Source organism: Mangifera indica, chromosome 2 (assembly GCF_011075055.1).
Source record: "Mangifera indica cultivar Alphonso chromosome 2, CATAS_Mindica_2.1, whole genome shotgun sequence".
Lineage (NCBI taxonomy): Eukaryota > Viridiplantae > Streptophyta > Magnoliopsida > Sapindales > Anacardiaceae > Mangifera > Mangifera indica.
In genome coordinates, this window is record NC_058138.1 from 2,750,689 (window position 1) to 2,771,966 (window position 21,278).

At 32.9% G+C, this 21,278-nt stretch overlaps 2 protein-coding genes across 4 annotated transcripts; one reads left to right on the forward strand and one right to left on the reverse strand.

The window, feature by feature from the left end:
• Positions 1–2,585: 2,585 nt before the first annotated feature.
• LOC123208829 (sterol 3-beta-glucosyltransferase UGT80A2-like) lies at positions 2,586–13,003 on the forward strand. Of its 2 annotated transcripts, none has more exons than XM_044626406.1 (14): positions 2,586–2,829; positions 4,336–4,814; positions 5,834–6,076; positions 6,293–6,404; positions 7,334–7,504; positions 7,789–7,852; positions 8,096–8,153; positions 9,412–9,589; positions 9,899–10,029; positions 10,962–11,064; positions 11,176–11,252; positions 11,973–12,020; positions 12,123–12,272; positions 12,444–13,003. In XM_044626406.1, exons 1-14 carry the CDS (start codon positions 2,745–2,747, stop codon positions 12,615–12,617), a joined length of 2,073 nt encoding a protein of 690 aa, XP_044482341.1. In that variant the 5' UTR covers positions 2,586–2,744; the 3' UTR covers positions 12,618–13,003. The 2 variants fall into 2 exon arrangements, with proteins under 2 accessions (XP_044482341.1, XP_044482342.1); XM_044626407.1 differs by having other exon boundaries at positions 2,704–2,829; positions 4,380–4,814.
• Positions 13,004–14,092: 1,089 nt separating this feature from the next.
• LOC123208830 (protein LUTEIN DEFICIENT 5, chloroplastic) lies at positions 14,093–20,403 on the reverse strand. Of its 2 annotated transcripts, none has more exons than XM_044626408.1 (16): positions 20,107–20,403; positions 19,841–20,003; positions 19,069–19,285; positions 18,871–18,942; positions 18,668–18,778; positions 18,070–18,261; positions 17,784–17,945; positions 17,160–17,255; positions 16,986–17,087; positions 16,721–16,753; positions 16,546–16,626; positions 16,366–16,448; positions 15,989–16,120; positions 15,447–15,507; positions 15,187–15,252; positions 14,093–14,532 (listed from the first exon to the last, which is right to left on the reverse strand). In XM_044626408.1, exons 1-16 carry the CDS (start codon positions 20,291–20,293, stop codon positions 14,353–14,355), a joined length of 1,938 nt encoding a protein of 645 aa, XP_044482343.1. In that variant the 5' UTR covers positions 20,294–20,403; the 3' UTR covers positions 14,093–14,352. The 2 variants fall into 2 exon arrangements, with proteins under 2 accessions (XP_044482343.1, XP_044482344.1); XM_044626409.1 differs by having other exon boundaries at positions 19,841–19,997; positions 20,107–20,402.
• Between the last annotated feature and the right edge of the window lie 875 nt (positions 20,404–21,278).

The window sequence follows — 21,278 nt, forward strand, 5'->3', positions numbered from 1 at the left end:
AGACTCTTCACTCTAGCATCAAATTATTGATGATAAAAGTCCCCAACTAGAAATACGCAAAATTAGATGTGTACTTTTATATAAACAATGATGAACAAATAAACTTTTAAAATTGGTTAAGCGTATCTACCATAAACTTACATGTAGTATTATGTCATTAACCTTTTTAGAAGGATTTGGATAGACTACTAGTTTGTGAATATATAGTGTCTTCCATTTGTCTTTATGCAATTTTGCTATTTATTGAACAAAAGACACTTGTTTACCATGCCTATCTTGTTAGTATAAATAGTATACATTGTGCAAATGGTTGTAGGGGTAAGACTCTTTCTCCCAACCATTTATGGATATAAAAATTTATAGAGTTCATTTGGTTTTCAATTAATAAAGATTGTTTTAGTAATTTATCTTTTATTATTTATATTATTATATTTTATTTATTATTAATAAAAATTACGATAATCTTCTATTACCAATATTGATATAATAGATAATTTATATGGTAATTTGATTACTGTATTTATTTTAAGTATTAAAAGATTACCAAAATAATCTTGATTTTATTATAATTATATTATTATTTATTAAATTTTTAGGACAAAAATAACCTTATTTTCAATTAATATAATAAGTAATATAAAAAATATTTTAGAATAATTATTCCTAAAAGTATTTAAGTAAAATAATTTATTAGTATTATTTTATTACTATTAAATAAACACAATAATTAATTATATTTATGAAATTTTATCTAATATAATAATAATTTATACCTATTAATTTTTTAAATAATTTACTTTAAAAATAATCTTTAAATTTTGATAATAAAATATTATCCAAATTATATGTTCCATTAATGATATTTTTATTCAATTTGAGTGCCGATGAAACATTTAATCACTATATATTAGTCGATAGCCATTTGTGTCACATGTAGGGCTGGACTTACACTGAGCCCGAAACGAGCCAGCTCTATATGAGCTCGATCGAATTTAAGCTCGAGCTATTCATCAAGTTTTTTAATTAAAAATTTTGATACAAAACGGTATCGTCTTGATAAATATGTATTAAAACGATGTCATTTTAATAATAAAAAACGAGTTAAACCGAATTCAAACTGAGTTCAAACTTAATTTTCATGAGCTCGAGCTCAAACTCGTTTGTGCTTAACTCCGTTCAAAACTAGCACTAATCACATGTGGAACAATTAAAGAATATAGTGCAGACTACAGAGTACTAAAATTTCCCCTGTAAGACAATCTTCCAATGCAAACGATTCAAATTGGCATCCACCTTCTGACAAACAATGACTTATCGAAAATGAAAATGGGCCAAAGAAACAATTTAAGTTTTTAGAGTGGCCCGAAAATTTATTCTTACGCAAGGAGTACTCCATTTTTTTCACTTAAAAGAATAATTTTTTAACAAGTTTTATCTTTTAATTTAAAAAAAAATAAATTTTAATATTATTATCAAGAATAAAATTTTGATTTAGTTAAATATATTTAAAAAATATTTAAAAAACTACAAATTTATCACATTTCTTATTTAAAAATCTAAAATTTTTCATTAAAAGTTTAAAAAATAATTATTTTTTTAGGTTTTTTTCTCTTATTTATGGCAAATCGCTCCGTCCAGACCATCGACATTCTCTCTTCTTATTGGCTTCTCTCTCCCTTCGGTCTTGTCACCACCCTCCCTTGGTTCAATAAAGATGCGATCGTCTTCATTTGAGAGACTATCGATCGACTTCTCTCTCTTTTGCTTATTTGTTTTCTTTTGGTTGAATTCACTAAATCAAGAGATTTCACAATTAGATATTACTTTTATAATAAAATAGTTTAAATTATATATTTAATAAATAATTATATAAAATTATTTTGAATATTATTTTTGAATAATTAATCACTTTGATTATTATTCATACAGTTTGATTATCGATTAAACCAAATCACTCTCTTTATTTGGTTGATATTCCATTCGATTATAAAAATATCAGATAAAAAGAAGAAAGAGAACTCTTGAAGGAGATGAAAGAGAAAGATAAAAAGTATAATCGAGACAATATAATATAAATTATTGATAAAAATAATAAAATTATATAATTTATTTTAAATATATAAATAATTTAATATGTACTATTAAATGATTGAATTATTATAAATTAAAAATAAAATAAATTTTAATTATATAATAATATATTATATATTTATTTGTATATTAAAAAAATATTTTTTGTATAATGAAAATAAAAATAATGTAATTTATACATTTTAACGGAGGAAACGTGCTTTAAATTCAAAGTGGGAAAATGTTGACCACTTTCTAATTAATTATTTGTGGTCACACTTTGACAACTTTTTTTAACAGCTTTGTATTATGGACAATAAATACCTAAAAAAATTAGGTCACCAAATTCCTTTTTAAAAACTCTTTATTTGGCGCTACAAATCTCTCCCTCACATACGGTCATTTCTATTTTTAATACACTTACACGTGTCTCAATCTCTGTCATCCAAATTCCACGTGGCACCACCCCTCGTTTCCCTCTCTCTATTCAAATTCATGCTCAGCTTTCCTGAGAAAAAGAAAATTTTTTTTAAAAAATTGAAAAGAAATTAAACTCGAATTGATTCCTTTCCCATTCGCTGTAAGCGTAAAGGGGTTGCCTTCCTGTGCATCACATGAGCTCCACATTCCGCTTGAAAACGGTGTCGTGTCGTTTATCGTAGCTGATCGTTTTGATGAAGAATCACGGCGGCAACGATGGGCACGTCAAGATTGAGATCGAAATCGAAGACGAGAATGAAAATGGCGGCAGCCCTTCAGGTTTTTCTTTATTTTAACACGTGGGTTTTGGATATTTTGTTCTCATTGAACAGGTTTCTTTGAAAATGATGGGCTTTGGGGTTAGGTTTTGACTGGAAAATTAACTGTAAGTAAAATAATAATAATAATAATAATAATAATAATAATAATAATAATAAATGTAGGGGAAGGTATATGATCAAATGTTTATTAAGTAGATTGTAGGGATTTTAAAAAAATAAATTTTGATACCAAGAGGATTTTTGGTGAATCTTAGAAAGTAATAAGTTTAGGGGAGGTTCATGTTCTCTTTTTTTAAATAATTTTTCAAGCGTAAAGAGAGAAGCTTGTAATGAAATCTAGAAATTTTAACTTTAGTAGAGGATTTATATGAAATGTTGATATTGTAACTGGGAAGATTGTAATGAAAAACTGAAGCTTAAACTTCTGTTTATGATGAAATTTTTTACATTCGGAATGGAGAAAGTACTGATTAAATTCAGAAATTTAATCTTCAGAGGATTTTATGTGAAATGGTTACATTGTAACTGGAGAAGTTTGTGATGAAAATTTGAAACTTTAACTTTATGGGGGGTTTATGATGAAATATTTATATTTTAAATGGAGAAGGTTGTGATGAAATTTATAAATCTTAAATTTAGGTGAGTTTTATGATTAATTTTGATATTTTAAATGGAGATGCTTGTGGTTTAGAAATTAGAAGTTTGGAGTGGTAGATCACAGAATTTAGTAGTGGCTGGAGAAGTTTGTGATGAGATTAGAAATTTTAACTTTAGGGGAGGATTATGACAAAATTCTTAATGCTGCATGTGGAGAAGGTTGTAATGGAATATAGAAATTTCAACGTTTAGGAGTTGTTTATGAAGAATTTTTTTACATTGTAAATGGGGAAGGTTATGATAAAATTTAGGTTGCCTTTGGTAATGCTCTTTTATCATTTGTTTTAAATATGACTCAAAAGCTAAAATTAGAAGTTACAAAACTCAAGAACAAAATGGAAATAGTGGAATACATTTTGGCAGTATTTGTTAAAAATGGTAAATGCTTCAATATTATGCTTGATATGTTAAACTTAATATGTAAAAAAAAAATTGAATGTAAAAATACAATTATGGATGTTTGAAAATAACAAAAGAAGTGATTTAAGCTATAATTAATTCAATTTTAACATGACTAGAGAATATAAATGTTAGATTTAACATGATGTTATTCTTCATCCGGTAAGATGATTCCGGCTTTTTAGGATTTTTCCACGTAGTGTCACCTATATTTTTGGGGATTCTTTTTGCATCGGCACTTCCTACTCTTTGTTAAACTCTTAGTCCCGTCTTAGATGTGATATTTTTGTAGTAGTGGTTTTTGGATCCGCTATCCAAGTTAACATTAATATACTAAAATGTGGGGGATATTAGGTATAATGAAGTATTTGGAGGGTTTATGATCATCAATTTTTTTGTGGGTTGTATTTCATTTTCTTGATTTTTGAATATATTTTGTTTTTCTTAGAGCAAGACCCGTCTGATGGTGTTTTGACTTCTACCGCTGGAAAGCTGTTTTCAACTTCTACTGTTGAAGAGCCGGTTTTGACATCCACTGCTAAAGAGTCGGTTTCGACTTCTACTACTGAAGAGCTGGTCTTGACATCTACTTCTGGAAGGCCGATTTCAACTTCTACTGTTGAAGAGCCAGTTTTGACTTGTACTGCTGAAGAGCCAGTTTTGACTTGTACTGCTGAAGAGCCGGTTTCAACATCTACTGCAGAAGAGCCGGTTTTGACATCTACTGCTGAAGAGCCGGTTTTGACATCTACTGCTGAAGAGCCAGTGTCAACATCTACTTCTGAAGAACCTGTTTCAACATCTACTGCTGAAGAGCTGTTTTCAACTTCCACCAAGGTTGTAAAGCCTGTGAAAAGTGGAAGTCATCATAAACTAGCTATTTTGGCTTCCAAACTGTTTGATGATAAAGTTCCTTTCAAGAAAAAGGTTCAACTCACTATCATTTTTGTTAGTTATAGTTATTTTAAGCTATGATTGAAGATTACATGGTTTTGCAAAATTTTTTTTTTCTGTATGTGGTTAATTTATATTCTTTAAAATGATGTATTGTGTAAAGGCCATGAAAGAAAAATGGGATATGCTATATTTAAACATCATTTCTAGGATTTGCCCTTGTATTATCACTAGTTTGAGTTTAGTCTATTGAGTTTTCGTGCTGGCATGAACCAAGTCATCATGCTTGTTTGTGAGCATACAGTTTTTCTGAAGGATGTTTAGATGGAATTACTCTTGGACATGTCTTTTTAAATTATCTGAAATGTCCCTTAGGTTTGTCATAGAATTAAGCTAATTAGTTGTTTGAAAAACCAAAAGAATCCTCTGTTTTTAGAGCATCTTTATTAGTTTTATTTATTTTTACTGGGTTTGGTGGTAAATTCCACTAAAACTCTTCTTTTTGTATAATGAGATAGATGGGATTCCTTTAATATCCTTGATTGTCGTATAGATGGACCATTTTGTTCATAATAATCTGATATTTACCAAAGAATGGCTGATTTATAAAAATTTAAACATTTGTTAATGCTAAAATGCAAGGCTTCTACCATTAATTTTACACTGGATTAGTGTCTGTTTTGATTTTATGTTATGCTCCCGTTAGTTATTTATTTTTCATCTGTAATGTTTAAGCATTGTATTCATTTGATGTTTCATTGCTTGTACATTTAATATATCATTGCCTTGATCTGGTATAGCTGATGTGCAGTAACGTAATTATTTCTCAGTGGAGTTCTGTATGTTAACTGATCTGTTGAGATGAGGATGGTGCATTTATGCCATTCCTTTTGTGTATGTATTCTCATAAATTATCTTTCCAATTCTCATAATTTCCTTGTTAGAGTTTTGATTGATTGGACAATTTGCTGCTTTTTTGTATTGACATATTTAACTTTTTCTTAATTGTCTCAGATTGGAAATTGACATTTGCTTGAAAATAAAATGTGCAGCTAAAATGTTTGAAACAACTTGCTACTGTCAAAACTGATGGGACTGTACAATTTGAAGTTCCAGGAGATATTAAACCACAAAGCCTTGATTTTGGAGCTGGAGTTGTTCATAATGGATCTCCTGACAAAGAAACTGCTGAACCCACAGCTGTAGAAGATATACCTACATTGCAAATAGTAATGCTTATTGTTGGAACAAGAGGAGATGTTCAACCATTTGTTGCAATTGGAAAGCGTTTACAGGTTATAGCATTTTTTGGCATTTATAATTTTTTAAAAATATGGCTCTTGATCCTGCTATGTTTGTATGCTTGTCTGGTTCTATTTTGGGTATCTGTTGTGATTTTATTACTACTCTCTCCTCTTGAGATGGATTGGGTGGATATATGTCTGAATAGATGTTCTTAGAACCATAGCCAGAAGCATATGAGTTTATGCAGGTGAATATTTTGTGTGCAGGAAGATGGCCATAGAGTTAGACTAGCAACTCACTCGAATTTCAAAGACTTCGTTTTGAGTGCTGGGTTGGAGTTTTTCCCCTTAGGAGGAGATCCGAAAGTTCTTGCTGGATGTAAGTGTCCAATCTTGTTGTAGTACTTTGTCATCCTTTTTTTGTTTTTTAGATTTTGACTTGGTTTTATTTTTTCATTGGTAATATGGTAACTAGTTTGACAGTAATTCCATGAATCCCTTTATCGCTTCAAAAAGGCATCATACTTCTTTTCTCATATAAAGGATGCTCTCTGTCATTTTTATGTTCAAATACGAACACAGTTTAAGGAGCGAAACCATGGAGAATTGTGAACTATTTTCAGCATTTGCAAAGTTGAAATATTGTAAAGGACTGTTGAGCGATAAATTTTCTGCAGATCGTTTACATGAAAATCGCATGCTGTTTGTTTGAGAGACTGATTTTGCACTAAGGGATGTTCTCCCTCATTTTTATGTTCAAATAAGAAGACACAGTTTAAGGAGTAAAACTGTAGAGCATTTCAACTTTTTCAGCATTTGGAAGGTCTAAATTTTGTAGAGGACTCTTAAATGATAAATTTTCTGGTAGTTCATTCATGAAAATCTCTTGCTGTTTGTATGATGAAATGAATTTCTTAGAGTTTGTGTGTGATAACTGCATATCTACTTGTCTTTAATTTTTCATAGTTTTGGGAACATGCACTTTATTTTTACTTTCCCATTACGTTATGTTTAAAAATATACATTGCTTGATAACAATATTTTCGTCATTTGTATCAATGATCTCAGAATTTTGGTTTCTGATTGAATTAGTTTGGAACTTATATCGATGAGGATAGCAGCTGCCAAAGATATGCTTCATTGTTTTAACTTGGGTGCCTAATAGATAATTCTTTTAAACCATTATCGTGAAAAATTCTAAATTAAATGGCACTACCAATGAAACATGTCCCAGGATGACACTCCTTTTTTCTTCAAAAGTGTTTAAATTTGATATATACTATGGGTTAATCGCTATGTTTTCTGCAGACATGGTCAAGAATAAAGGCTTCTTGCCATCAAGTTCCTCTGAAATTCCTATTCAGCGGAATCAGATGAAGGAAATTATTTTCTCTTTACTTCCTGCATGCACGGAACCTGATCCTGAATCTCACATGCCATTTGAACCAGATGCTATTATTGCCAATCCTCCAACATATGGTTAAATCTTCTCTCTGTCTTTTTTATTTGTTTTGTCTACATACTACGCTTGTCACTATCTTTTTAGAAATAGGTATTTTACAAGGGAAGGATCTTATGAATTACTGCAACTTTTATAACAAAAGCATTCTTATTGGATATATATATATATACTTTTTTTTCATGTGCTGTAATATGGTAGGAACATAGACTAAAGCATATTTCCTTTGTTAATTTGTCATTGCTATTTCTGCTGTTTATATCTTGTTTGGATTAACACAGCTGAATGCACAAAATGTGTTCAGGTCATATACATGTTGCTGAGGCACTAAATGTACCCCTTCACATGATTTTCACGATGCCATGGACGTAAGTGTGTTTGATTTGGACAATCTAAATGCTGCATTCTCTTTTCATTTTAGGATTGTGCAAGCATCATCCATTTTTGTTTTGCACATAATTCAGAGACACAATCAGTTATGGGAATCTGTCTTTTTCCATGCTTATTTTGTTGCTTTGATAGCATGAACCAATGCATGTCTTGTGCTTCCATTTTAGTTTTGGATTTGATTCAACCGAATTGCTTGGTAATGTTTTTCTCCTTTTTCTCAGGCCTACTAGTGAATTCCCCCACCCTTTATCTCGCGTTAGGCAACATGTTGCTAATAGAGTGAGTCTATGCTATTATTATGAATATTATTAGAATTTACTTTAAGATCTAGAAATGTACGTATGTGTCCATTTGAACCTAATTCTTCATAGATACTAAGTGTATTTAAACTGAATTCTTGTTTCTGGTGGGCAAGGATTACAAAACCCTCAAAACTTTTCTCCTCTTATCTGAGATACTAATTCCAGTTGTGTTTTCTTTTTTTATTTTTCGTACTGGTATAATTGTTTTGAAATATAATATTAGACATTGTTTAGATTTTGAAAATACAAACTTCAGATTTTCTCTCTATTTTGTGACACAGTTTTCAAAAACAACTTGGTGAGGATTTATGCAAGGAGTTGTTAAACATAATTTTCTTCTCTGTAGTCTTCTTTTCCATTGATTTCATTTCAACTTTTTTTCTTATGCTCTAAATTAACATTTTGCGGGTTTCTTTTGGTTTTACTATAGTGGCTTTTTGGTGTGTGTGTGTTTCTTTCAAGCCTTTTAAGTTTAACTGTAGATGCTTGATGCGAATCTGGGTATTGGGCTGGCCAAAACACACTTCTTCAACTTCACAGCTTCTCGATTTAGCACTTTTCGCTTCACCTCACTACCACAATGATTTTCCTGCTCACTTTGTGATTCTCAACACAACACAATCCCACAACACATTAGAATATACTGGAAAATCCTGGTATATTATATCTGAATGGAAGAATCTTGCTATGCTGAAATCAGATTAAAAAATATTCAGAGTTCATAAAGGTTGCAATAATTACAGCAAACCACCAAACATCCCTAACCTCAAATCCTAAGGTTGCTTTGCATTCGAGAGGCAAACACTCTCCTTGAATCCCACTCCACTTTTCTGTTAATTCTCAGCTGCCTTCCCCTCTCCTTTTCCTTCACTTATATGCTCCATAACAACCAAGTCTCTTGATGGAATGCCACTTACTTAACCTTTTCAAGTTTGGTGCTTCTGGATCCTGTAAAAATGCCATCTGTTCTCCCCTTTTGCTGCCACTTGCCCTTGAGATATTTCCCTCCCTTTTGTTCTTTTTGTGGGTGATATAGATATGGGTTCTAAAATTGCTTCATCAGCTTCAAAAGCCTACTGCAGCTTCTTTGCCTTTATCTGAGTGCATGTACAATCATTGTTTCATATCCCTCCTTAGAACCCTTCAATAAGTACCGCATTAACTTCATTTATTTATAATGTTATTGCTTTGATTTATTCCCGAATTAACTTGTATAATTGTGATTTCTGCTGCAGCTTTCATATCAAATTGTCGATGTACTGATATGGCTTGGAATACGAGACATGATCAATGTGTTTAGGAAGAAGAAGCTGAGGCTAAGACCTGTTACATATTTAAGTGGATCCTGGGGCTCTCCCTCGGATGTGCCTTATGGGTACATATGGAGTCCTCATCTTGTTCCAAAACCGAAAGGTTATTTATAATACTTATATAGAGCCTACAAATCTTTGTATTACTAGTCTAGCTGCTGCATTTTCACTTTTCATTTAATGGTTTTTTAGCAATTAGATCTTTTTGGATTTTCATGGTTTCATATTATTCCATCACACGCCTTGTAGCAAAAGGTCATTACTTTTTTCTTGTTCTCTATCTTTCAATACTATAGTAATTTGTATGTCATGGATTTGATTTTTTATTCTTCAATAAAAGATATTCCATGCTTGATTTTTTGCTATTAGATGGATGTTGAAACTGGTCTATCCATATTGACATGCTCTGCAGACTGGGGGCCTAAGATTGATGTGGTCGGGTTTTGCTTTCTTGACCTTGCTTCAACTTATCAACCTCCAGATTCGCTTGTGAAATGGCTAGAAGATGGTAAAAAGCCTATCTATATTGGTTTTGGTAGCCTTGTGAGTTTCTTTTCCCACATATATTATGATTTTACTGTTTGAGATTTTTACAGATGTTAAGATGAGCTGAGGATAACTTGATTGTTTATTACCAAATATTATTCCATTGATGTGCTCACTTTATTGGAAAAAGATTTGAAATTTACGGTTTTTTTTTTTTTTTAACCATTTCTTCTTTAAAAGTTAAAACGGCTTATCTGCCCCTCTCCTCTCCTCTCTTTATTTTTAATTTTACTTAAATCATGCTTTTCTGAGGTTTTGGAACTTATCTCCAACTATTTTCCCCTGTTTCAGTTTGCCTTGTAATAATCTATTAGAAACATTATTTAGCACAATTTGTAAAAATCCATGAGTGAAATGAGAATTTTTGATGCGCTTATGATTGTACCTGAATCAATTGGTGTAGATTGAGTGGTCTGCAGCTTTTATGTTCTTGGCAAGTTATCATTTTTTTTTTTTGGACAGATGCTTGTTGTGAAAGGCTTGATTATTCTCTTTTATTTTGTAATTGTTCTTTTCAATCAATGATATTCTTTCTTTCTTTTTAAAAAAAATAAATAAATAAGGAACAAAATGTTAGTCTTTTCTCTCTAAAACTGCAACAATGTCTTTGTATCTTTATCTAAAATTCTAACTAATTCTCTACTTTCTCTGCCTTTATTACCTTTACGGACTCTGCAATTATAGATCACCATATTTCTTTGTGATGCTTTTCTGAATTTACCTTAACCACTTCTTGTATGAACTGAATGGAGCCTAAACATAGAAACTGTTTTTTTTTTTGGGGTCAAAACCATGGTTTTCTAATGCATTAAAGTTCTGCTGATGCTAAAAAATAAAAGTAAAGTTCCTTGGATCATGGATTATTTATATTAACTAATCAGTTCATGTTTCATTATACACTTATTTATTTCTGTTCTCAATTCATTCAGCCTGTTCAAGAACCAGAGAAGATGACTGAAACAATAGTAAAAGCTTTGGAAGTTACTGGACAAAGAGGCATCATTAATAAAGGTTGGGGAGGTCTTGGGAATTGTAAGTACTAGTTCTATCTTGCTAATGTAAAGCGTGTGCAATCCTAATTTTGGCTTATGTTTGGGATTCTATAGAAGTTATGGGAGTGAATATGCACTTATGTATTTTCAGTGGCAGAACCAAAGGACTTTGTGTATTTACTGGACAATTGCCCCCATGACTGGCTTTTCTTACGATGCAGTGCTGTGGTAAATGCCCACTATTTTTATCATTTACATTTTATTTATTTGACTGTAGTGAAGTGGCTTGCTTTGGCGTTGTATCATTTCTTGTCATGTTATGTGGACATCCATGTGTATTCTTGTTCAAATCTTAAGTGATGGGTAGGATGACCTTGCATTTGGGGCTTGGATATCTAATATATGGAGGATGCAGAAAATTTTGTTCTCCATTCCAAACAATCGTTCAATAGAGAATTAAATCTCACTATAAATCTATGACACACAGGACTCAGTAGAATCTCTTTGAATACATATTTTCAAACTGTCACAACTGTTAGTTGTTGCATAACCAAATTTCATGCCTGATCCAAACCTGATAAAAGATTTTGATTGTGTCTGTTTGATCTTATAAATTGATGTTATGATTTTAGTGTTTCAATAAGTCATTTGACTGGCAGTTATAGTTAAAGCTCCAAGATTGATGTACACCGTCCAAGATTTTAAATTAGAGTGGATAATAGAGACTTCTGAGAATAGTTTTGCTTTTGACATACTTCCTTGCATGGTGCTTCTGCGTGATAGAGGATAGAAGATCAATTTAAGTGATGAACAATACTGATTTCACCTTTAGATAAATTTAGAATTATGCTACCTGTTTAAATTTAAAACTCATTTGGGAGCTGTTATGAATTTATGCTAAAACATTATATCAGAAATGAATTATTTTGATGTTTAATAATTCTCCAGATTCATCATGGTGGTGCTGGAACAACTGCTGCTGGTCTTAAAGCTGCGGTAATTTTTTTAACTTATTTTTTCAGTACATTGTTCATCATGGACTCTTAAATTGTGATTGGTTTATTCACAAAAGATGATTCACTGTTTTCTTTGAAATAGTGTCCAACAACTATTGTACCATTCTTTGGGGACCAACCATTTTGGGGAGAACGGGTTCATGCCAGAGGATTGGGTCCCCCACCCATTCCAGTTGAGGATTTTTCCCTTGATAAGTTGGTTCATGCAATAAACTTTATGCTTGATGACAAGGTAGCACATTTTTCAACCAAAATTGACTTTACATATTTATCTTTGTATTCTGCTAGAAAGAAATATACATCATTCTGGTGCTGAATTATAAATTTCCTGTTACTTCCAATGGTAGCTATGACTTACAGTTTTGTGGTTTTGTCAAGCATAAAATAAAGTGTCTTTCTGCAGGTTAAACAATGTGCTGTTGAACTGGCCAAGGCCATGGAAAACGAAGATGGTGTTACAGGTGCAGTAAAATCCTTCTACAAGCATTATCCCGGAAAAAAATGTGATGAAGGGCCTGAGTCACCCCTTCATCATTCAGGATTCTGTTCTGTGGGACAATGTTTTGGCTATCCTTGAATCTTTACAAGAGCTGACTCTCCAAGTTTGACACATTTCTGACCGCGTTTTCCCTGGGTTCTGACATACTCTCTTCAGGTTAACTTATAGCACCCAACTTCAATTGATGTTGCATTTTTCCTTTCCAAAAATTTATCTTGTGGATGCTTATTGATCAATAGAACTGCGAGTGATTGGTATACGGCATTCATGGTCCAATACACAAATTATGATAGTATACGAAACTTATGATAGTATGGACTTTTAGGCTTAATGTTGTAAGTTGTAACTATACACAAATTATATATACATAGCTATGTTGTAAGTTTATAAATGTGGTGTTTGAATTTTATTGTGAAAGTAAAAAGTAATTTTCAAAAGGATGAACTAAAATTCCTTTGGTTTGGTGGAGTGCCCCTTAATTTTTATTTCCATTTTTGGATTGAAATAGTATATCTGCATTCATCCAAGTTTGTCACCTTGAAGCCAGTTGGTTGATGAGGTCTCTTGTAGATGTAAAAGAGATTAGGAGATTCTTATGCATCTTTTAATATGGTTATATGTTTTCATAAAAGTTAAGACTACACTCAGGCTGAGGCAGGGATTTTGTTTGAGTTCAACTTGATCATATTTATGCTAAGCCAAAGCTCAACAAGCCAGAAAGTTACAGGCTCGAAGCTTAAGATAGAAACAATTAACTTGAGCTAGGATTTAACTTATAGCACCCAACTTCAATTGATGTTGCATTTTTCCTTTCCAAAAATTTATCTTGTGGATGCTTATTGATCAATAGAACTGCGAGTGATTGGTATACGGCATTCATGGTCCAATACACAAATTATGATAGTATACGAAACTTATGATAGTATGGACTTTTAGGCTTAATGTTGTAAGTTGTAACTATACACAAATTATATATACATAGCTATGTTGTAAGTTTATAAATGTGGTGTTTGAATTTTATTGTGAAAGTAAAAAGTAATTTTCAAAAGGATGAACTAAAATTCCTTTGGTTTGGTGGAGTGCCCCTTAATTTTTATTTCCATTTTTGGATTGAAATAGTATATCTGCATTCATCCAAGTTTGTCACCTTGAAGCCAGTTGGTTGATGAGGTCTCTTGTAGATGTAAAAGAGATTAGGAGATTCTTATGCATCTTTTAATATGGTTATATGTTTTCATAAAAGTTAAGACTACACTCAGGCTGAGGCAGGGATTTTGTTTGAGTTCAACTTGATCATATTTATGCTAAGCCAAAGCTCAACAAGCCAGAAAGTTACAGGCTCGAAGCTTAAGATAGAAACAATTAACTTGAGCTAGGATTTAAAATTTATGTTAAATATGTTTATCAATTACTCTTCATATTTAAAGTCACGAAATAAGCTTTTGTAAGTCTTAAGTGTAAGATTTTAAAATTTTATTAATATATTAATGTTATACTCGAGTTGAGTTGCAAGCTTATCAGGCCAAGCAAATTCAAACTTGGGCTCCGCTTGATTTGTTTGCAGCCTAATCACAATACACACAATTATGATTCATAAATGTTACGGTGAATTGACAAGGAATGTGAGAGTAAGATGGACTCTCTGTCACTTTGAAGCCTCACAAATGGAGATCAGTGCCAAGTTACAACTTGCACTGAAAATTTCTTCCACGATGAATACATCTTGCCACTTTACAAAGGAAAAATTTGCAGTAAACTTTAAAAACATAAACTTATATCTATGTTACTCTCTTTTAGCAATACTATACTTAGTTTAGTTGGAATGAGCAGCAGATATCTCACTTTTGTTATCTTGCATTGTTGTTTCCCCTTGGGAAGAGTTGACTGTTGCTTCTTCTTTCAGTACTGGAATTATGGGGGGTTTTATTCTTCTTGTTACAGTCATCTGTAATCCTTCAGTTGTGTGGATTGTTGCTCCTGTAGTCATCCCAACCTGCATGAACAACTGATTCTTTAGACTTCTTTTAAGTTTTCTTAAGATTTCATGGTAGATTGGTAGTCTTATGCGAAACTTGACTCGAATTCAATGTGCATGAGGATTTGTAACCTAGACATGACTGGATTGTGTGGATATGAAGTCCAACTACCAAAACTGAGTCACCAATAAGGCTAAATTCGATCCAAGTTGTTAAAGCTCAAACTTAAGTTTGGAAGTATTGAGCTCTTTTTTCGAATTGATTTAGATATTCGAATTTGAGCTAACATAGATTGAATCCAAAGTTAAAATTGTTTTTCTGTCAAGTTTAAACTTAACCTGTTGATATCAAACCGATCCTGAACTAACTCCTTTGGAATTGAACAAATCTGGATTTGGATTTTGTTTGGGATTTGCCTCAATCAAATCTAGCCCTAGTCACCAATAAGTAACAGTAGGGTTTTAAATCTTCCATGGAACTCAACACGGCCATGGAAATGGAGTCATACTTCTATGCATTCTCATTAATCTCCAAAGGCTCTAGAACATCCATTACAGAGTTTTAACAATCCACAGAGAAATCTCCAATTCTAATAACAATGATTTCTAAATTACTCATGAAGGAGTAATCATTCTGGATTAAAAATAAATAGATAACAGTAGGTGACTTACTGCAGGAGCTCCAAGAGCTATTTGAAAGTTGAATCGCCGAACAAGCATTGCAACTGCTACGACTGTCTGTAAATTTTCACAATGAACGGATTTACACTAAGAATCATAAACCACCATGGCAATGATGTACAAAAGCACAAGATTTTGTAGCTCATTTCCTAAGGTAAAGAGCTAACATATTCCAATAACAAGGCTATAAAATTTTCCAGAATAAAGGTTACAGATAAATGAGAAGTTTAAGACAATGATCATGGAAATACCTCAAATGAAGCAAACATATCGCCAATGCATTTCCGTGGTCCTCCACCGAAGGGCAAGTAACTGAAACAATAGTGAGGGCCATTAATGATTTGAAGCGAAAAGTACCGGGTAGAAAGTGAGAAAAATCCAATCTTGCTTGATAATTTGAAAAAGCATAAGGTAATATCGAAATAATAATACTACACTCACTAACTTTTTTTTGTTAACTTATTTATACAAACTGATGTGACCGAAAATACTGCAAGTATTATTGTAGTGTGGTAGCATAGTTCAATTAAATTACTTGTATTTAGTCGATTAACATTATTGAGGACCTCCCAAACACTAGTTATCGTTTTCATTTAGATAATGTACTATATACAACCCTAATCAAGTCAGAATAAACTATATATAATCATAGTACACAAGTGTTTAGGACCTATCTTATAGCTTAGATCCCAAAAACCACTCTCTTTTTTGATCAGGGTGGCAAAGGTGATGGCAACTTCACAAAAGGTATGAAAAATTGTTGATAAAAGCACTTTAAAAGTTGATAACTCACCGGAAATTCTGGTTTGTTTCATTTGGATTGGGTCCATCTAGAGGCCACCTTTCTGGATTAAATATATCGGCATCATCCCAAAGATGAGGACTACGATGAAGGTTCCAAACAGATATAAAGATATCCTCACCCCTGTAGAAACATGATAGAACAGTATCGATATCTTGAACAAAAGGAAAGAACATTCATAAAAATATATTTAACAGTAACAAATACGTTGAGATCAATGACAAAAACAGTAATGGCTATAAGACAATTTTCCTATTCAGTTATACCAAAATGTAACAGAGATGAGAAAAAGCTCTATGGTGTATAAAGATTTATGTACTAACTAGCAAAGAAACAGTAGTATTGAGACACGGTTGTGGATATATGACCTTTTTATAGGATACTTTCCGAGTGTGTCATTCTCAAGAGAACGCCGAATTAAGACAGGTGGCTGCGGGTAGAGCCGTAAGGACTACAAAGAATTTGAAATAAAATTTCAGAATCTAAATGAATGAATAAAAAGATTCAGTGTAAAAAGATTATGCAATGAACAATATGTATCGCCATACTTCATTAATTACTCGAGTTGTGTACTTAAGTTTCTTAATGTCGTCAATGGTTGGAAATCGATCTCCTAAAACAGAATCAGCCTGAAGGGAATTTGAAAATAAATGAACATAGATATATGAATTACATTTACAAGATCAAAAACTCGATTTTATACTTGTAAGAATTATAAGATACCTCATCCTGGAGCTTAGACAAGACAGCGGGTTCCTGCAGTCATCAGAAAAGAAAATATTGATAACGGGAGGAGGAACCAATAGAAAATTAGAAGTGCTGCATGCTAGAAGGCTTCAAGATGATTAGTTATGGATTATAATACAGAAGTAATTTTAACACACCTGGTGAGAAAAGCACTATGGGGCAAAGCCATGGAAAAAGAGAAGAACAGTATGCATTAACAGATAATAGTTAGCTTTTTGACTCAAAGCTTAATTGCAAGTACCTTGGATAGGAGATAAAAGGTCCATGTTAAAACTGCAGCTGATGTTTCATGCCCAGCTATGAGCACCGTCATCAAGTCATCACGGAGTTGCTTGCTCGAAACCTATATACAGTGACAAAAATATTTATTTACTTGTATTATGAAGAAGGATGCCCGAGAGCAGACAGTACATACATCGTCTCCTGAAGCCAAGAGAAAGTGGAGAATACTGGGATCTTGGTCATTCATGTACTCCTCCCCAAACTGTAGCTCCTCTTCATCAACCATTCTCTGCCATTACAGCAATTAAAAAGAGCCCATAAATGAATGAAACAACTCAACAGTAAATCAAATTTTGAACTCAGGTAAAGAAAATAGCAGCCAAACTAAAAGAAGACAGTAGACCTGCAAACTACGCAAGAATTAATTGTTTCATATGATTAGAAGAAACACAGATTTGATATTTGATATGTGACCAACGTAAAGTTTACATTCAACTCAGTTGAACCAAGATACAAATAGTGGCAATGAAATTCCACATATGAGAATAATACCAAATTGACAGTATCATCAGGTTTAATTAATGAGATTCAAGTGAAGCATATATTTTCAAATAATATAACAGAAACAATCCATTCCAAAATAAATGAAAGTGATCCTAGTCGAGCTGTATTGTCTGCATGAATCTGCAATTTTGCTGGGTACACCTATGGAAGAGAGATTAAAGCATGAAATATGTTCACTAAAAGACATATGGACGTGTACCGACAGATGTACATCAATTAAATCTTGCCATATGCCAGTTAGTTATAAATTTACCTTGCATGTTGCAATTAGATCATCAAGAGTATCGTTAATCAATTTGAGGGCTTTGTTAACTTTCCTTAGCCGTGGTGAAACATCTTTCCAAATTGGGATCTCCCAAACTGGTATTGGTGAAACACTCCTATCTTCTGCTTCTCTCAGAACAGTATAAACAGCCTGCTCTAGCCCGAATAAAGAGGCAAAATTATGAGAAACTATGACATGAATTCAACTTCAATGGACCATCAATTAAAATCATTGAAAGTAATGGAATGAAGTTCAGTGATTGAAACAATTATACCTCAACTATCCCAGCATCATTTGTTAGTGAATCAAAATCATAATTGAATACTGCCTTGCCAATTATGTCCAATGTCAAACGGGAGAAAAGTGATTCCATCTCTATGTCTTCTCCATCAGATGCAGCAGCATCCAGTTTCGTGCAAAGCCTATCTGTTGCTTCTCCAAATAGGCTAATCATAGCTGCCACATACTGGATATGAAAATAAAAAGGTCAATACAAATACTTCTGACAAAAGCTCTTTTAGGTTGTCTCAAGCTGGAGTGGCTCAAAATGCCTTCAAGCAGCAAAAAAAGGGAGAGATCTTGTTAGCCATATGGCTAGAAATTTGAGGCCCTGCCAAAAGAATGTTATTCTGCCACTTCAATGCTTCTTCAAATAGGTTGTGTATCTTCTGTTATTTTAATATTTTCATAGAAAACGTACGTCAATTTCATGGCTGCATTGATATGAAAATAGTTTTTCATAACAATCGGTTCTTTCTTTCTTGTACTACAGTTCACCTCTTTTTTATTATTAAAATCTCTTCTTCCTTTTATGAAATATATTTGATGTCTCTTAGGTCTCATGTATGTTGAAAAGTATAGAAACATGCTACCTTTTGATGCAATGCTGGGACAATGGCACGGCGTCGAACACGCCATATCTCCCCATCCGCAGGGATCAGTCCCTTGCCCATGACAAATTCTAGAATTTCAGCCAAAATACCCTGCAGAGTAAGGATTTATTAAAATTGAGGAAAAACATAGCTCATAAATTAAGAAATAAATTAATAAACTAGCTGAGAGCTAACTGGCTTACCTTTGAGTACGACTTTGAATTGTCTTTCAATATATGTTTAGCAATGGAAGGATCAGATACAATCAAAAAGGACTGCCACAGAATAAATCCACAGAGGTTATATGAAAAGACAAATAGTTCTTTGCCCTTGAAATATTGACTAAATTTGATTATTCTAAAATAACACAGAATTTTCTAGCCTAGTCAAAAGAAACAAACCTTTGGTCCAAATTTCAACCTGAAAATTCCACCATAAGTGAGGTAAAGCTCATACAAGGGAATGAAGAATGCCTCACTTCGGACAGCACTAATCTGCCCTTTTGCTTCTGGGATCTTTGGATAGTCTTCATTATCATCAATAAAATTAAATAGAACTCCCAAAATTTCATGAGGAATGCCCAATTTCGACAAACCATTCCTCAGTACTGCTGGAAAACTAAGCCACAACATAAACCCAAAGGAAAAGAAAAAAAATAATTCAAAGACAAAACCAATCACATAGTTTAATATAAAAAATATGCATTCCCTTTAACAAGCAATTCCAGGTAAAGCAAACAGCTTTAATCAAAATTAAAATCAAACACTGCCAGCCCCATAATAGATGTCATAACAAAATAAGCTATCTATCTCTTGATAATATATAATCAATGAAACTATATGCATTGACCATAAGTACTAATTTGTGTTGATGATTCATTATATTATTGGAATCAAAACCCTTTAGAAACTTCAATGATACCGGATTCACATCTGGGTAACAGAGCGTTCCCCTTTAGCAATTAGTACCAATAAAAGCAGAAAAACTTTACAAAAAACTAAAAATCAACACTTAATTCCTGTAATGGTACTGGAGTTCACATCTGAGTACGGAAGATTCGCCTTTAACAAATAATTCTAAGGAACTAATACAATTAAAGCAAACACATTTTGTAAAAACTTAAACAAAACACAATCAGGTACCTCAAGATTCATAGCTCAAATCTAAACATACCCAGATGACTTCACTGTAAATTCTCCAGAAGCAATCCGAGCAGACAACTCAGCCCTCCGCTTCTCTTCAAGAAGCCGCTCCAGTTTCTTCACTCCACCATCTCCCATCTCAGGCTCCCTCCCATTTGAAGAACAGCACGTGACTGTACCAGACTTCACTGTCCCCACACAATCCGCAAAGCATTCCAAAATCAAAACCGAAATATGCATAAAAAAACCGAACTTTAAAGTTCATTTCAAAGAGCAAGAAATGAAAAACAAACAAACCGCTTAGTTTAGCCAACGATGGTGAATTGAAGATGCTGTTTGTGCGAAGTTTGACAGAAGTGACGTGAAGTAAAGGGAAATGGGCAGCCATGAAAGTGATGAAAATGACAACAAGAGAACAAAGTTTTGAGCTTTCTGTTCTGAGTTTTCTATGTTTGGGCTGAGTTGATAACGCAGCCCCAAGCATGTGCAGTTATTAACTGGCGATGCTAACTGCTAAAAGCCAGATGAGGAATCTTTGAGGTTGCATTTACTTTCGTGGATTGATTGATACCATCCAAGAACAAACCAAAAAGGTTATCCTTTTCAAGTTTCGGGTGTCGGTGAAAAAAGTCAAGTCACTTCGACCACTCCCATGGTTGGTTAGTTAAAAAATTAGTTTACTAGGATTTTTTCTCCACGCTTGAGAATACTAATTTGTGGTTGTTTTAAGGGAAATTTTAAAAATTAGTCAAAATTAAGGGGGTCTAAGCGAAATTGCCCAAAATATTTAGGTTTAAGCAAAAATGCCCAGGTTTTGTGAAATAACGAAATTGCCCCCATATATAAACTCAGCAAATTTCGTTCCTTCCCACGTTAATGTTACTGTTTAAATTCAAAGAAAATTCAAAATTTCCAACTCTCCCACGTTCATCCGGAGTTCCACCGATTTTCTTGGTTTCTGGCAACCGGAAATGGCAAATAAAATTAGTATATCTCCCGTAATATTGTTTGAATCAAGTTATTGCTCATATTATTGAGATTTGATTGAGAATTTGCGATTTGAAATTTTAGGGTTTCGAATTGAACAATGCTTTAAATGTTATGATTTTTGGTTGTTTTGGTTGAATTGATTGAGGGGTTTTATGTTATACAACGTGTAGATTTGATTTATGCAAAAATCGGAGGCCGAAACAACAAAATTTTGGCCGAAAATGGCTGCCAAAGTGATCGGCGGTCCGACGTGGGAACAGTGTTTCCCACGTCAAGCACTTTATCCCACGTTCAACAGATTTTAGGGGGGGTAAATTAGCTTTTTTAAAGAATTGGGGTGTCGTGGGAAAGTCCTTAGCCCACGTCGGGTTTTTTTGAAATTGGTCATATAAACGTGAGTTTGGCGAAATTACGAAACAGCCCCTGTATATAAACACAGCCAATATTTTCTTATTTCTCACGTTAAACGCAGCCAAAAC